This window comes from Macrotis lagotis, chromosome 2 (assembly GCF_037893015.1).
Source record: "Macrotis lagotis isolate mMagLag1 chromosome 2, bilby.v1.9.chrom.fasta, whole genome shotgun sequence".
Classification (NCBI taxonomy): domain Eukaryota; kingdom Metazoa; phylum Chordata; class Mammalia; order Peramelemorphia; family Peramelidae; genus Macrotis; species Macrotis lagotis.
The window spans coordinates 25591294-25608955 of NC_133659.1; the positions used below are offsets into that span (position 1 = coordinate 25591294).

Consider the following 17662-nt stretch of genomic DNA (forward strand, 5'->3'; position numbering starts at 1 on the left):
AGGCAGAAGCAGGGCAATCTGATGACAATTAGCCTCTCTAGGGCTTAGCTTATGAGACTCTCCCTAGGGTAGAAGGTTATAAACCCCATGGGGACGGAGCACATGGGTTGCTGTGCCATGCCCAGAACCAAGATAGCCACATCTGCCAAGGCCGAGACATACAGCCAATCTGGGGGTGCTGATTCTGAGGGGTGTTTGCTAAAAGAAGATAAACCATGCCAGCACACTCCCTCCAACCATCTGGCTTCCAGCAAACTTTCTCTATTGCATGTAGAGCCTTTAGTGATGAGTTGGAAAGGTTTTAAGAGCTTGAAAATGTAGCATCATGGACTCTCCAAGCTAGCAGGGACGTTAGTCACCTCTAGTCCAGTCCCCACAAGAACAGAACATGCCCAAGAAGGGGCAACTAATCTGTTCTGGAAGCTCCGCTGTCATAGAAAACTCACTATGTCCCAAGGTGATCCATTTCACTTTGATATAGCTCAGGAAGCTTTTCCTAACTTACATCAAGCCTAAATTTGTTTCTTTGCTCATTCACGGCTCCCAAGTCTGTTCTTTGGTGTCCTCCTTCTCCCGCATCCCCCATTGTTCTCTAGGCTAAACATCTCCAGTTCCTTCAATCAGTCTTCACAAATATGAATTCAAGGGTCTCCAGTTTATCAAGACATCTTTCCTAAGAAGAGGTGCCAAGAATGAACATCATACTCCAGATAGGGAAGGGGACAGAATGGAATATCATGGCCCTTATTCTGCACTTCCCATATTAAAGTCCCAGATATCATTATGGTGGGGGTAGCAAGATGGTACAGTAGATATAATGCTGGACCCAGAGTAAGGAAGAAGTGGATTCAAATCTGGCCTCAGTTGTGACCCTAGGCAAGTCACTTAACCCTATTTACTTCAGTTTATCCAGCTATAAAATGGTCTGGAGAAGAAAATGAAAAATCACTCCCAAATCTATGCCAAGAAAATCTCAAATGAGAGCATAAAGAGTTGGACATGACTGAAATAATGGGACAATAATTGTTATGGTGATTAAATTCTGGAATTTTAGAGGGACCTCAGAGGATGTCAAATCCAACCCTCTTATTTCCCAAATAAGGGAAAGTGATTTGTCCAAGGTCACACAGGTGGGAAGCATCAAAGCTGGAATTCATGTCTGGCTCTTCCAATTTCAAATCCAATATTCTTTTATATGAGTTGTGCTGGCTCTCCAACTAAGGACTCATAGACGCCCAAGAGCTATTTTCATCATAGCTCTGGATTGAAGTCAGAGACTTCAAAAGAGAAAGACAGATTCGGAAAGTGAACAGTTGGTTAAGAAAGATGGTATCACAAATAGGATTCAGATTTCTGGATCATAACTTAAGATAGAGGCTCCTACCAATGACAAAGAAGGGAATAAGCTTTTTAAAATTTTATTATATAATATATATGTCTTAAAATAGAAACGGTGTTCATTTTATATCCTGTGCTTTTCATGCTTTTTTTTTCCAAAAATACTCCAGGCTCATTCCCAACAACAGTCAATACTAATAACCAAAGATGCTACAAGGCAGTATGTTGAATTAATTTTTTTTAGTGACAAGATGATGCAAAGCATTCCCGCTATACTTTCTGACAGGGTTGTTTGGTGCTGGAGGTTTCGTTATGACCAATACTCCTATAAATGATGTTGTTTTAGTCTTTAAAGTATCCATCCCGGGCGGCTAGGTGGAGCAGTGGACAGAGCACCGACCCTGGAGTCAGGAGGACCTGAGTTCAAATCCGACCTCAGACATTTCATAATTACCTAGCCGTGTGGCCTTAGGCAAGCCACTTAACCCCATTTGCCTTGCCAAAAAACCTAAAAAAATAAATATTTTTGTGATATCCTTTGATCAGTTATCTATTGGGGGACGGTTCTTAAGTTTTATACATTTGAGTAGATTCTCTGTCTTCTAAGACCTTCATCCGTGAAACCTGCCTCAATTATATATTTTTAAATTTCATCTAAAAAGTATCATTTTATCTTATGTGATCCTCTCTATTGCTTGTATAGTCATGAAAGCTTCGCCTATCCATGAATCAGAAAAACAATTTCTTACTTCTCTAATTTATTTATGATGTAACCTTTTATATCTAGGTTAAATACATATTTGGAGCTTATTTTAGTGAATGGTGGGAAGGTATGATCTATATGGAATCTCTGCCAGACTATCATCCACAGTTTCCTCATAAATTTTTATTAAATAGTGAATCCTTCTCCCAGGAACTGAGGTCTTTGGATTTTATAAAACACTAGGTTACTATGTTTGCTCATACTATATGTTAGTATCTAATATGTTCTACTGATTGACCTCTTTTTTAAATCAGAATCAACTCATTTTTGTTTTGATTACCACTTTGCAGTAAGATCTGTTACTGTGAGGCCACTTCCTTCACATTTTTTTTATTATTTCCCTTGAGATTCTTGACATCTATTCCTCCATATGAATTTTATTAGCAATTTTTCTAGTTCTATAAAATGGACTGAAACAAATGGATCTCTGTAGAATCTCACAAAATTAATCAATAGATAGGAAGAGAGAAAAAAAACTGCCTATGTATAGACCTACCAAATTAGAAATCACAAAGAGAAGCAGTGAAAAAGCTAGAAATTCAGAGACAAAATTTAAGAAAGGAGTCAGCTATCCCACTTCGGATACTTTTTACCTGTTGTGACCTTGGAGGAGTCACTTAACCATCCTAAGCTTAGAATGAAGAATATGGACTATATGATGTCTCTTCCACTTCTAAACCTATAATTCCATGATTCTATAAAAATTCATGGTCTTGGCGCAGCTAGGTGGCACAGTGGATAGAGCACCAACCCCGGAGTCAGGAGTACCTGAGTTCAAATCCGGCCTCAGACACTAAATAATTACCTAACTGTGTGGCCTTGGGCAAACCACTTAACCCCATTGCCTTGCAAAAAAACAAACAAACAAAAAAACCTTAAAAAAAATTCATGGTCTTACATGTCTATACACAAATTTTCAAACTATGGGTACTGGAGACCCATAAGTCAAACATCAATGTGTGTCACATGACCATCATGGAGACTTATTAAGATGGGTATGATGACTTGGGATTAACACATCTTATGAGGAAGAAAAGTAGGCAAAGGGAGGAGGGGCAGGGTAACATTGCCCATTTAGAAGATATAGTCATGTGAGGAAATCCAAGAAGTAGAATGGGACAAACATGGGTAAGGTTCAACTGAAGCAGAAATATGAGCAGTAGTAACATGAGAATCAGAAAAAAGAAAAAGGTGAAGTGTTTAGTGAATAGTTCGCCCAGGGCAAAGTTGTGATGCAAGTGATGAGAAGCTTCAATTAATCTAGTCATATGCCAGAACTCTCTTTGTCTCTCTTTGTCTCTCTTTGTCTCTCTGTCTCTGTCACTCTATCTCTGTCCCTGTCTCTCTCTATTTCTTCTCTCTCTGTCTCTTTCTCCCTCTATCTCTCTGTCTCTCTCTGTCTCTGTCTCTCTCTCTCTGGGCATTAAAAGACAAAACAAAACTAGTTTATGTGGGATGGAAACCAAGGTAAATAGGATAGTAAACAGAGAACTCCTGATTGTTCTTGGGGAGTTCAGTTCTCCAAGCCCTGATGGAATTCATGTTGAGTCTTGAAAGAGTTGGGGAATGGAATTGGTTTTGTTTTGTTTTGTTTTGTTTTTGCAAGGCAATGGGGTTAAGTGGCTTGCCCAAGTTCACACAGCTAGGTAATTATTAAGTGTCTGAGGCCAGATCTGAACTCAGGTACTCCTGACTCCGGGGCCGGTGCTCTATCCACTGGGCCATCTAGCCACCCCGGTGAACAGAATAGTTGAACCACCATCGGGGTATTTTGAGAGCCTGGAGAGAATAGGAGAAAGTCTACAGGTTTGAAAGGGAAAATCTTTCTAGAGGAGGGAGAGAGAGAAGTCTTCAAATACTAGACCACTAAATTTGATTTTGATTCCTGGCAAAAATCCTCGTGCCTGGAAAGAAACCGTTGGAGAATTTCTTCAAAGAAAAAGGGGCTTCTAAAGAGCCAGCCCAGTGGACCCAGAACAGATCTAGTTGGACTCTCTTTATCTCCTATTTTGAGAGGGTTCCTAGGTTGGTAGGTTAGGTAAATGATGAGAGGTAAAAGTTGCCTGGATTTTAACAAAATATTTAATAGTCTGTTGGGGAAAGTGTTAGTAGTTTTGTGGAAAAGATGAATCAACTGATTTATATACAACTGAATGACTCGATTCAGAGGATAGCCAGAAGTTCAAAGTTAACCTCAGTGGAGTTCCTTAGGAATATCTTCTGTGATTTGTATAATTTAACATTTTATTAGTGGATTAGATGAAAATATAGATAAATATTTATGAAATTTTCAGATGCCACAAAGTTGAAAGAGGACAGCAAACATGTTAGATGATGGAACTAGTCTGAAGAAAAAACCCAATAGGTTGGGCTACCATTGGACTAAATCTTCAGTGCAGAAAATAAAATTTATAGGAACAAATGTTAAAGTTTTATTTTTTTTAATTTTAAAAATTGACTTCACAAGTACAAGATTAAAAGAAAAAGATCTGGGAGTTTCAGTGGACAGCAAGTTTGAATATAAGACCAGTGTAACATAGCAGTCAAAAAAAAAAAAAAGATCACAGTAGCAGTGAAGCAAAGGTTAAAGAGGTCACTCCTTTGCCCTAGTAAGACATATCTGGAATATCATGTTTAGTTCTGTCTGCCACATTTAGAGAATGTAATGATAAACTGGAAAGCCTCCAGAGTATAGTAACTTTTCACACAGTAAGTGCTTAAATGTTGGTTGAAGTTTAAGGTTCTTTTAAAAGTATTTTTATGATATTTTCAGTTATTTATTCTCCCTCCTTCTCCATCCCACCCCCAACTCCTCATTGAAGAAAAAACCAAATTCTTATATAACAAATACACATGGTCAAACAAAACAAATTCCCATATTAGTCAAGTCCAGAAATATGTCTTAGACAGCATCCTGAGTCTCTTTCCTCTCTGTGAGGAGTTAGGTGGCAGGGTTCTTCATCTGTCCTATGGAATCGGAGTTAGTCTTTGCCTTCATCAGAGATCTTAAGTCGTTCAAAGTTGTTTAGCTTTACCATTTTGTTTTCCTTATATAAATTGTTCTCCTGGTTCTGCTCATTTCACTCAGCATCAGTTCATATAATTCTTCCCAGGTTTTTCTGAAACCATTCCCTTCTTTTGCCATTGTTGTTAATATGATTTCATTTCTTGGCAGAGATACTGGAGTGGTTTGCCATTTTCTTTTCCAGCTCATTTTACCTTTGGGAAAAATGAGACAAATAGTATTAAGTGACGTGCCCGGTGTCACCAGCTAGTAAGTGTCTGGGGTCAGATTTAAACTCAGGTCTTCCTGAAGTCCAGTGCTCTGTCCACAGTGAAACTTGACTGTTTTTCACCCTCTCTCCCAGCATAATAATAGCATTCTATCCCATTCATATGCCATAATTGGCTCAGTGCCCCAATGGTTGGGGCACTCCATTCTTATTCTTTGCAGTCACTAATAATGCTGCTAAAAATAGTGTCGATCCTTTCCCTCTTTATTTCATAAATTTAGAGCTGGACAGCTCCTGGGAAGTCAGTTTGTCCAACTTCTTCATTTGACAGATGAGGAAACTGAGGTCCAGAGAAATGAAGTGACCAACCCCATCCCCAGCTACCTAGACTACAAATAGCAGAGCTGAGACCCAACTCAAATCTTCTGATTCCAAATTCACTGATTTTTTTCCTCACTATACCACACTGAAGACATGAAAATATATTTCTTAGCTCTACTCCCTGGTGACATTGTGAGTCTCAGTTTCCTCATTTGTAAAAAAGATGCAGTGAGTTCTGGGAAGATAGGAACTATATCTTCTGTCATTCCTATGTCTGTCCCTCCCAATAAGCCCTGAGATATGTGCAGAGAAGGCCCTCAACCTTTTCCATGGATCTTGAAGGAGACTAAGGAGGAGAGATGAATTGCTGTTAAATATGACTGAAAAGCCAAGAAAGGCTCACTTAATATCTCAGGGAGAACTTTTCCTTTGTTGGTCTGGTGGGTAAGTAGAGGAATCTCTTTGACTCAGCAAAAGTGAAAAGGTGATTAATCTGCCTGGGGCTCCTGACCAGGAGCAGCCCTTCTTTTTAGTCCCCCAAATCCACCATAAAGACTAAATATTAAGTAGAAGATAGGCAGTGCAGGGCCTTAGGGAGAGTACTGGACTTCAGGAATCCAGAGACTTGAGTTCCAGACCCAGGAACTTATTTGTGACCTTGGACAAGTCACTCCAGTCTGGAACTCACTTTTCTCATCTTTTAAAAATGGTGGTTGGATTAGGTGACCTCAAAAGTCCATTACAACTAGGACATTCTATGAATTGATTTCCTTCCAGTTTGGGTTATTTCTATGCCCATAAAGTATCTCCCATCTCCACTATCCCAGCAAAACACCTGGGTTCCAAGTCAGGTGTCCAGAGATTTACTTTCCTACCCTCAACCACTACCTCCAGGGAAGAACAGTGCTGATTATCCCAGAGACTTCTGGGAAAATATGATGTGGCTTTCCTGAGGAGCATCTCCCCTGGGTAGCCCAGGTATACCAATGGTCTTGAAGGCAGTGAAAACCTATACTGGCCACAGGGTGGCACCCCTATCCAACAATAATTATGGTGTAGGGTGAGTCTAAAGGGACCACAGACCACAGTTAGAAGGGACCTTGGAAATTACAGGATCATTGATAAAGAACTGGAAGGGCTGTCCTAGGCCTGTCCCTTCATTTTGCAGAGCTGGAACCTGAGGAGAAGGGACTTCCTCAAGGCCAGTGAATATCAGAATCAAGACGTAACTCAAACCTCTTGACTACAAAACCAATGTTGTTTCTAAAATAAATGTATTAGAAACCTTTTTAGAGGTTACAAGAGACAACATTTTAGACCTGAGTTAGGAGCCTCAAGGCCAACCCCGGAGGAAGATGGAATCAATCCATTCCCTCTTCTCCATGGCAACTTTTAAGATATTTAAAGACAGTGGTCATGCCCTACAGAGTCTTTGAGTTAAAAAAGATCTCGGAGAGTATTCATCCCAGAAAAGAGATTCCTTATAAATGGCTGCCGAAACACTATTTGAAAACCTTGAGTGATGAGAAATTCACTATCTTTCTAAGCAGATTGTTCCACTTTTAGAGTGTGATGGACCTTTCCTCTAACCACTGGAAGACTCAGTAGATAGGATCACAGGGTCATGGAATCCCCGATCTGGAAAGGACATTGATACAAACTGGGAAATTGAAGATAAGACTGGGGCAGTGGCCTAAGAGCACAGGACTAGAACTCAAGTCTCCTGACTCCCAATTATTCTTTCCACTCCACAACAAAGAGAAGCAAAGTGGCTGCTTGAAGTCGTCATCACTTACTTTGTTCCTCTTCTTTCTAAACTATGTCCCCGGGGCAGCTCCATGGGCAGTGGATAGAGCACAGTCCCTAGAGTCAGGAGGACCTAAACTGTGTCCCCCATAACTGAACCTTAATCCCAAATGTGGTCTGACTGGGATCAGACTGCTAAAGGAGAAACCCTCAAGGAGTTTATATTCTTAGAGAGGACAACACATTTAAGGGAATGGGAGCCAGGGAGGTGTATTTTTGGTAGTGTTGAGTTGATTGCTGTTCTCAGAGTTAGATCAAGAAATGGGGAGTGAGACATGGAAGAGAGAGGACTGGGGAAGAGGTTGTGGCTTGAAACCCCTTGCTAGAAATGTTCTCATTTCTGAATAGAAAGCTGGATGGAAAGGGAGTACGACAGATTGAAGGTAGAGTAGGAAGGAGTAATGATAGAATGGAGATAATAATGCATTCCACTCCCTACTGAATGCCGTTGTTGAAGACAAAATGTTGGATAAGCCACTAAGTCCCTAAGTTTATTTTAGTGAAAGCACAACTCTTAATCCTATGTTTCCTCCAATATACCACATCAGTACAAATAATACAGGCCTGCTTTCCTGATTATCTTAAAAGTTATTCCTCTTGGTGGGGCAGCTAGGTGGCCCAGTGGATAGACCACTGGCCCTGGAGTCAGGAGGACCTGCAAGCCTCAGGCACTTAATAATCACTTAGCTGTGTGGCCTTGGACAAGCCACTTAACCCCATTGCCTTGGAAAAAAAGACATTCCTCTTGGTTAGGTCAAGACCTCTCTTAGCATGAGCTGTTGCTCTGCAGCTGGAGGACATTGTCAAAGTGCCCCATTAAACATTCACTAATCTTCGAGAACTTGTCATATGCAAAGGTGAGGGAGAGATGGAAGAAAATGTCATCTGATGTCCCCATCAGCTCTGAAATTCTAGGGGTTCTAGGTTCTCTGGTTTTGTGGTTTTTAACATTCCAAAGTTCCAAGGTCCTAGATAATTCTATGATTCCATAGTTTTAAAGTTTTATGGTTCCACTTCAGATTATAAGATTCTAAAGTTCCATAATTCTAAATTTTAAAGTTCTATTTACTTGTAAGGCTTGATGACTCTAGACTTTTAGATTTCTATATGGCTATAAAGTGGTATGGCTCTAGAGTTTCTGGTTCTAATGGCATTCAAATTCTAGGGTTCTGGACTTCCTAAAGTTCTAGAGTTCTAACATGCTCTAAGGGTCTGTAGTTGTAATGTTCTATGTTGTTGTTTTAAGGTTATGTGTGAGGGCATGCTGGGAAATGTTTGATAACTTGCTTTCCAGAACTATAGAACTATATAGATGTCTATATCTATGTCTGTCTACACACACACACACACACACACACACACACACACACACACACCCTGAGCATACTTTTAAATTTAAATGCTAATATTAAGATATTCATCATCAGTCTCTTAAGTCTAGATAATCAACAAAACAATCATTCAAACCTTGATTTGCAGCATTTGTTCCTTTCAAAGAGTGCGGTTTCCACTCTTATTAACAAGTGACTCTCACTGGCAGCCAGGTGGTGCAGTGGATAGAACACCAGACCTGGAATCAGGAGTACCTGAGTTCAAATCCAACCTCAGATTTAATAATGACCTAGCTGTGTGACCTTGGGCAAGTCACTTATCCCCATTGCCTTGCAAAAAAAAACCCAAAACAAAACCCAAGTGATTCTTTCTAGCTAGTAAGATCTAGTTCCAACACGATACTGCTTATATATCTCTAAACTTCTAAATGCCAAATGTTTATGCAATCTAGGTTCTGTGGTTCCAACATGCCAAAGTTCTAGGATTCTACATATTCCTAAGGGCTATTGTTATAATGTTCCATATTGTTCTAAGGTTCCATGATTTCTATGCCGAGACACCATCTCTAGCCTCCATACTTTTGCACAGGTTGTTCCCCATGTCCAGCAAGCCTTTCCTCTCCACCTCTGTTGCTAAGCATCCCTCATTTCCTCCAAAATGCAGCTCAGGTATCACCTCCTTTTCTACATGTGACTTTTCCCAGGACCTCCAACCATCAGTTTCCATCATGTAGTAACTCTAAGCTCTTTTGCATATTATTTTATGTGTATATTCACCTCCCCTCTCCAAGAGAATTTAAAATTCTTTATGAGAAGGCACTATGTCTCTTTTGACTTTGTATCCTCAGTTCTTGACACAATGCTCAGTACACAGTCAGTACTCAATAAATGTTTCTTGATTGATCGAGTGCCTGATGAACAATTTCAATGCTCTGTCCTTTCTTCCAGTTTGATGTCAGGCCTTGCATCCCTGGATGCCAAGACTTCTAGCCGTTTGGGAATCCTCACCGTGGCCTATTATCTCTGGACCACCTTTGTTGCCGTTATTGTGGGCATCCTCATGGTCTCTATCATCCACCCTGGCGGTGCAGCTCAGAAGGAGATCACCAACCAGAGTGGGAAGCCCATCATGAGCTCAGCTGATGCCCTCCTGGACCTTATCAGGTAATTTCACTTCTCTGTCCTCTTCCACCGAGGTCCTTCTTAGTCTAGCTCCCAAGAGGAGGTTATTTCTCATTAGCCGGTCACCCAACAGGATACTCTGCTCTTTATAAAAAGCCCTACTATCTTCCCAAGGAAATTACCAGTTATCTGGGCACTGGAGGGGCCCATGGATAATCCAAAAGAAGGTCAATCGGTGTGTGTTACCAGTAAACAATCCATGAACACTGAGCTTTGGAATCTAAACCAAAAAGCAAGATTTGATTGATTTTCTGAGAGCCTCTGTGAGTAAAACAGGCTGCCTGCCCTGGAGAAATTCACCAGGAACAGGAAAACTGCTCAGAATCCTAGAAGAAGATGGGCAAGGAAAGCAGGACACCCCTGCAGCTATCTGCACTTGTGAATTTCCTTCTCCATAAGAGTCGAGAATTTTTTCAATGCTCAGATTGTTGGAGGTTTGGTAATGGGTGGTCCAGCCTCCAGATAGAGAGTTAGCCTCAGAATCAGGATGACCTGGGTTCAAATTTGGACAAACCCTTAGTTAACTCCTTAGTTAAATAAGAAGCAGGAAACTCTCTGAAAGTAGAAATTGAAAAATACAGTCCAATATGTGTTGGGAGAGAAAATTTCTCACAGGGAGTTCCTTATATTAAGGAAATCTCAGGTCTGGAAAAAAAATATCACGTGAGGCACTTTACATAGAGTGTAATCCCTGCCTCTTCTCCTAGAATCAATTTCAGATGGCAAAGGAGATTTTTACCTGGATCACGGGTAAGATCACAGATAAGATCCCTGGGCAGATGACATCTATCCATGTTGCTGGCCAGAGAGGCGGTAGGCCTAGCATGCTGGGATGCCCAGTCCTTGGAAGACATAGCAGTCTGACTAGTGTAAAATTTTCTTTAAAGGAGAAGCTAAAGGATATTCATACATACCTTTACAAAGGCAATCCAGCCTGCTCACCTAATCCTGTTCAACTCTGGGCCCAGAACATTGTGAATTTGTTTTCTATCCAAATATGCACTGAGAGAACAGCCCCGTGTGACTCTCCTTCCTTTGGTGATTGACCTACATCTGTGAAGCTTTTTTAGGAAAGGGTCACAGTTTGTGTCAATGTCTACTCCTCTATTCATTTCCCATTTTTTGGCAGCAACCTATTCTCATATAAGGATATCAATTCAGAGTTCTTTAAATTACTAAGAATAGAGAAATTAGGTAGTGCAGCGGATAGAACATCTGCCCTGGAATCAGGAGGACCTGAGTTCAAATGTGGCCTCAGACACTTGACACTTACTAGCTCTGTGACCTTGGGCAAGTCACTTAGTTCTGATTGCCTCACATCCAGGACTGATCTATATCTGGCCAGATATGGACCAGATAGGTCTGGAGGAGGAAGTGAGGTCTCACTCAAACCCAGTTCATGTGCTTGTCCTGGCATCACCTCCCTGATGTCATAGTCTTCTTTGAGAATGAAGGATAAACATCAATGGGTTAGAACTTATCTTGTTGCTATTTTCATTCTTTTCTCAAGGGGATGGGTTCATTGAGATCTTTGTTCTAACAAGTCTGAAGGACATGTGTACACTGCCAACAAAAGTGGATTGTGGGCAGCTAGGTGGCACTGGGCCTGGAGTCAGGAGTACCTGGGTTCAAATCCGGTCTCAGACACTTAATAATTACCTAGCTGTGTGGCCTTGGGCGAGCCACTTAACCCTGTTTACCTTGCAAAAAAAAAAAAGAAGTAGGGCCAGGTTAGGGCAGTGGTAGGGTCCAGAGTGTAGCCAAGGACAGCAGAAAGAGAGCCCAAAGGGCTAGAGTATCTTCCCTGCAAGGCACGGTGAGCCTGTCCCAGTCAGCATCAAGCTTCTAAAACTCAAAACTAGCTTCTTCCAGTAGTGGGTTCCCCTGAAATCGAGGCATCCAGTGTTGACCTGCCTATAAGTGACGCCTTGTGCTGCATCTAGCAGTGAAAGTAGAGGGGAGCAGGTCACCGTCCCTAGTTTCAGAGAGGCCTCAGGCTAGGGACAGTGTGGGAACAGGGTCCAGATAGGAATACAAACAACTAGAAAGACTGGGCCTGAATGTGAATCCCATTTCTTACTAGTTGGGCCACTTCGGGGAATTGCTTGCTTTCTCTTTGAGCCTCAGTGTCCCTACTGTAAAATCAACGTATCTCAGAGACGGAAGGCATCAAAAGCTCATGGAATCAGAGACTCAGAGCTGAGAGGTCATCTGGTCCAGATCCCTTGTTTTACAGAAGAAACTGAAACCCGGTGAAGAAGAGAGATAGCTTGGGTCACATGGGTAGTGTCAAAGTGGGATTTTTTTTTCCTTTTTCTTTTTGGAGAGAATTGGGATTCAGTGACTTGCCCAGAGCCACACAGTTACTGTCTGAGACTGGATTTGAACTAAGGGCTGGTGCTCTATCCACTATGCCATCTTGATGCCTCTACGGTAGGATTTTAACAAAAGGTCTTCCTCATTCTAAATTCAACAACAGTGCCTTCTAGGTCATCCCACTAATGTAAGTCATGCTTGAACAAGAATTCTCTCCACATCCTCTCCCACTCTGCACTGAACTGGACCTTGGGCGATGGGTGGAGTTTTACCATATTCATGGGGAGGAAATTCCAGGCATAGAAAATATATGTCTTCTTTGGATAAATGTCAATGTCCGTGCTAGAAAATTGTGGTACATTAGCCCAATATGGTGGACTAAACCAGGTTTAAAAGTTTGAACTTGTCAGAGAAGACTTTGAGCGGCAAAGAAATTATGATTATGGCCATGGATTAAGAAAATTGATTCAATACACAGCCTACCAAAGCCTCATCTTTTTTGCCCTTTGGTTCTACTACCCAATAGGGCCTTGCAGAAGGCAGGTCCCCAGTGGGGTTGGTTGATACTGTAGCATAATGATAGGACTCTGTTATCATAAGCGAGGTCAGTCTTGTGTGACACTTTGTTATTAGTCTAATGCATCCCTCCCACTCCTGTTTCTGAGTCCGTCTCCAGATAGACCCCACCAGGCTCCAAAACAAATCTTACCTTTTCCAAACTCAAAAGGAGTCCAGAGTCTACAAGTTTAGACTCTTCTCACAGTTCTTCCAGCCAGTGTTCTCAGAACCCAGACTCATGTGTTTTGTGTGTGTGTGTGTGGTGTGGGTGTAAATGTATGTGTGTGACAAATTCAGACATAAACACAACTAACCACAAAACTGGGCCCAAATCCCTTGTCAGCTCTTTCAACACTTCAGAACAAGGAGAGAAGCCCAGAATTTAGATAAGACATACTCCACCCACATGGAGTCTCTGGCAAGGAGGCACTAAGACATCCATACAGAAAACAGGGAGAGGTTATTAAAGAGGGACCCAGCTCTGTATTCTGAGAGTGCCATCGGAGGTGGGGAGGACCCTCACTGACAGAGAGGGCTATTTAATATTCACTCTAAATGAAGTGAGTATCTTCTCCCTTGAGCTGCTTCACATTTTTTAGCAGAGATTTAGACAAAAGCATAGATGGTAGACTCATCATCACGTCTACAGATAGCACAAGCACTGACACCCTGAATGATGAGTCTGAATCCAGAAGGATCTTGATGAGCTACATAGAGCATTAGGCATAATCTAATCAGATGAAACCGATACTTCAAGGAATCTGTGACCTCCCCCAGGTGCTGCTGCTTCTTCCCACTCTGAAATTACCAGGCATTTACTTTGTTCATTTTGTGGACAAGGCAAGAGAATTAAGGGACTTGGCCAAGATCACACAACTAATAAGTATCAAGTGTCTCAAGTTGGATTTGAACTCAGATCCTCCTATCTCTAGGGCTGGTGCTCTATTCAATACACCACCTAGCTACCCCTGCTTTGTATACATTTGTAGGTATGAATGGTCTATAAACTGAAAGAATGTAAGCTTCTTGAGAGCAGGGGCTATTTTATAATCAACTTTGTATATTTGTATATGCCAAGACCCCAAAAAGCACTTTAGTGGCCTGACATAGTCACAAAATAGAGGTACGATTGCCAAGGACAACATCATTTTGAAGATAAGCTCATTTATAATATCCTAACAGAGAAGAATGATGGTAGTGATGAACAGCATTGCCTCATGAAACAGAGAGAAGTGCTGAAGGATAAAATCAGTTTTAAAAGTTTGATGAGAGAACAAAAGTGAACCAAACAGACTTATTCTGAATGTGTTTAAGGTTGAGTCGGAAAAAAAAGAAAAAATGAAAAATAAATTAAAATAAATTAAAAATATAAAAAATATTTTTAAAAAAAGGTTGAGTCTGGAAGGAGGCCAACAAAATGGTGAAAGAGAGAAAAGATCAGATAAGATTTTTCTGACAAACTCTATTCAACATCCGGGAAAGTGGAGACATCATGCCTGAACTCTAATCACAGGTCTAAAAGTACTTAGGGGGGAAATGGGATAAAAGAGAACAACAGCAAATGGTCAAGATCCGTGAAGGGGACTCTTGCTGAGGGTTACGTATCTATGAAGTCATTGAAAGATTGAATCACAAGATGTCTGGAAAAAAGAGAAAATACTCATCTTCTGGAAAAGAATCTCAGACCTTCTTAATTTCCTTTAAAAACAACCAATAGAACATACTTAACTATATGCCTTGCTTATTGCATAAATGTTTTTGAAATCTAGACTTCAGAAAAACAGTAACTCATGATCTATACAGATCTATGCATTGAGGTCATCCCTAATAGAGATACTAGTTGGCAACAGACAGACTTTCTTAAATGGTATTCAAAAGTGAACCGCATATTTATCATAAACTACAAGATTCCATCGTGCTTTTTATTTTACTATTTCAAATTTTTTTATTTACTAGAGCAAAATGCCGATTTAAAGACTCTCTTCCAATGGGTGTTCTCCATCCATCCATCTAAATAATGTGAAATTCTTTGAAAGATATAACAATAGGGTTAACCTTGTTCAGTTCTCCTATTAGCTGTAATATTAGGAGAGGCAGGTAGATAGATGGATAGATAGATGGATGGATGGATAGATGAATGGATGGATGGGAAATGGATAGATAGGAATAGATAGATAGATAGATAGATAGATAGATAGATAGATAGATAGATAGATAGATTGACAGACAGAGATAGAAGACAGATATAGAGAGAAATACACATACATGTATATGTGGTGATACATAAAACATGAAGACATGCATGTTCCAAAGATGATCACCGCTGTTATGTATGAAGAAGAAATAATGCAAATTTCATGTTGAAGAGGGACTTTTGAGTGGTGAAGTTTTCCATCTACTCCAATTAATGAATGACATTGACCTAGTTGTATCCAGACATGAAATATTGTAGAGCATCCTGGAGAAGATTCATAACCAGTCAGAAGAATTTGGAGTAAACATCTACACAGGACTAATCAAATGCATGAAGAATTCTTATTAACCTGAAAATCAGTTAGCTGAATAATTTTAAGGAATCTATTAATAAGTATGTGTGCATATAATATTTGTGTGTGGGGGAGAGAAATAAAAAGAGACAGAAACAGAGACAGAGACAAAGACAGAGAGAGAAATTGTAAATGGACAAGAGGTTGGTTCTAGAATTAAGCTGAAAGTGGAATGTGGATGGGTATGAAGATCTCTTTTTAATACTATAATTCTAATGGTGTCACTATATGACTGTGATTCATGGGACATTATAGTTTCCAAAGTCTTGACACTGAGTATCACTCAAAGGGCAATTAAGAGGCTTATGGCTGGTATGAATAAACTATAACCCAGGAGACAGATAAGGAACTATGGAAAAAGAATCAAAATAAAAGTTGAGATTGGGGGTGGGGTGGGGGGAGGGTGGATTAGTCATATGCCAAAAGAGCAATGGCTAATCCTCAAATGATTAGCATCCTTTGCTTCCAATAGTATCCTCCCAATGTGAAGGAAAGGACCACAATATGTTGTTCCTCCTCTTCTTTCTGCTGTGGGAAGGTTGAGGTATGATAGTCATATTGGATGAGGAGGAATGGGCACATTGCAGTCTGTTTTTTAAAGGAAATATCCACATCAGTGAGTTCTAAACCCATTGAAATCTTTGGATAGTATAAGGAAGACATTGAGCAAGAAGAGTTTTCTGGAAAGGAGAATGAGTCGCTTCTCAGTGGAGTGAGTTCCCTGTCTGCATTCTCAAAGAGGTGGTTGACTGCTTGACATTGTTGCTGGATGGGGTTGAGGAGAACCCTGCCCTGGGATATAGATGACAGATTCTGGGATTTTAAGATTTTGTAGGGGCGGCTAGGTGGTGTAGTGGATAAAGCACCAGCCCTGGAGTCAGGAGTACCTGGGTTCAAATCCAGTCTCAGACACTTAAAGATTACCTAGCTGTGTAGCCTTGGGCAAGCCACTTAACCCCGTTTGCCTTGAAAAAAAAAACCTAAAAAAAAAAAAGTTATTTTGTGGCCAAGATCCCTGACTCTGGGATTCTCAACGTCGAGTGGGGGCTGTGGGAGAGTCCAACATTCCAAATTTATTTTCTGGCTATGGTTGTTTCTAACTCAGTGAAAATTGATCCTTTAGGTTGGGGATATTTCCATGTTTGTTCTCAACCCAGAGGCCATTTGTTTTGGAAATTTGGGTGATGAAGTAGCCTTCTCCCCATTCCTTGGGTAGAGAGTAAGGAAGACTGCTGGAAAGAGTTTGAGTAGATAGTGGGGGTAGCAGGGATAAAGGATTCCATAGAGTCTCCTCAAACAGAGTCGTGTTTCCCTTGTCATTTTTCTCTACCAGCATTGGCCATGTGATAACCTACTCGTCATTCATCCTCTCCTGTAGGAAGTGGTAAGATTGCCGTCAGCAGAGGCCTTCCTACAAATATATGGGATATCATGTTTGTTGTAGTTGGGATAGCTGTTTATTTTGCTGCTGTCCTCTCTGCCAAAGAGAATGGCTTTTGGATCTGAATGCACAGAACAATAACTAAAAATGGTTAATAGGCAGTTAAGCTCCAAGAGAAATAAAGAACGCAATAAGAATACTTTCAGCTACCCTTGAAGAGACACCGTCACCTGGCCTGGTGGAGTTATATCCTTGGGTATTTTTTTAAAAACCCAAACAACTGACCTCTGTGATGGCCGGGTCAGAGATACTTGAAAGATTGTGGAGAATAGGAGAGTCACCCCAAAACAGGATCAGGGTAAATGGCATTCCCATTAACTCTGAATCCAGGTAAAAATGAATCAATTAACCCGAATTCCTTAAATGCTTGCTATTGCAGGCACTATACTTAATTCTTCATGAATCTCATTGTCTTCATATGTAAACTGTGGGATTTGCAATGGCTTTTTCCTGAAGCTGTTGAAAGGAAAGTGCTTTTTAGATCTTAAAAACACTATTAAAATAGAAGTTTATGTTGAATTTGTGCTATTCTTGGGTTCTTAAGGGTTTTTTTTAGGTTTTTACAAGGCAAACAGGGTTAAGTGGCTTGCCCAAGGCCACACAGCTAGGTCATTGTTAAGTGTCTGAGACCGGATTTGAACCCAGGTCCTCCTGACTCCAGGGCTGATGCTTTATCCACTGCGCCACCTAGCCACCTGGTTCTTAAGTTTTTAAAGGGAAACAACTCCTCTAGTTCTCCTATTTACTTAGCAGTGAATGCTTCTCTAAATTGATGGCCACAACAGAAAAGAATGTCTTCCATTTAAAAAACTTATTAAAAATGAAAT

The 17662-nt window shown here is 40.7% G+C and overlaps 1 protein-coding gene across 1 annotated transcript in view; it reads left to right on the plus strand.

Moving 5' to 3' along the window:
• The window catches only part of SLC1A7 (solute carrier family 1 member 7), a 71834-nt gene that overhangs the window by 26129 nt on the left and 28043 nt on the right, over positions 1 to 17662 (plus strand). Inside the window, exon 3 of the mRNA XM_074221407.1 lies at positions 9741 to 9956. Coding sequence (XP_074077508.1) covers positions 9741 to 9956 — 216 coding nt within the window. The remainder of the gene's footprint in view (positions 1 to 9740; positions 9957 to 17662) is intronic.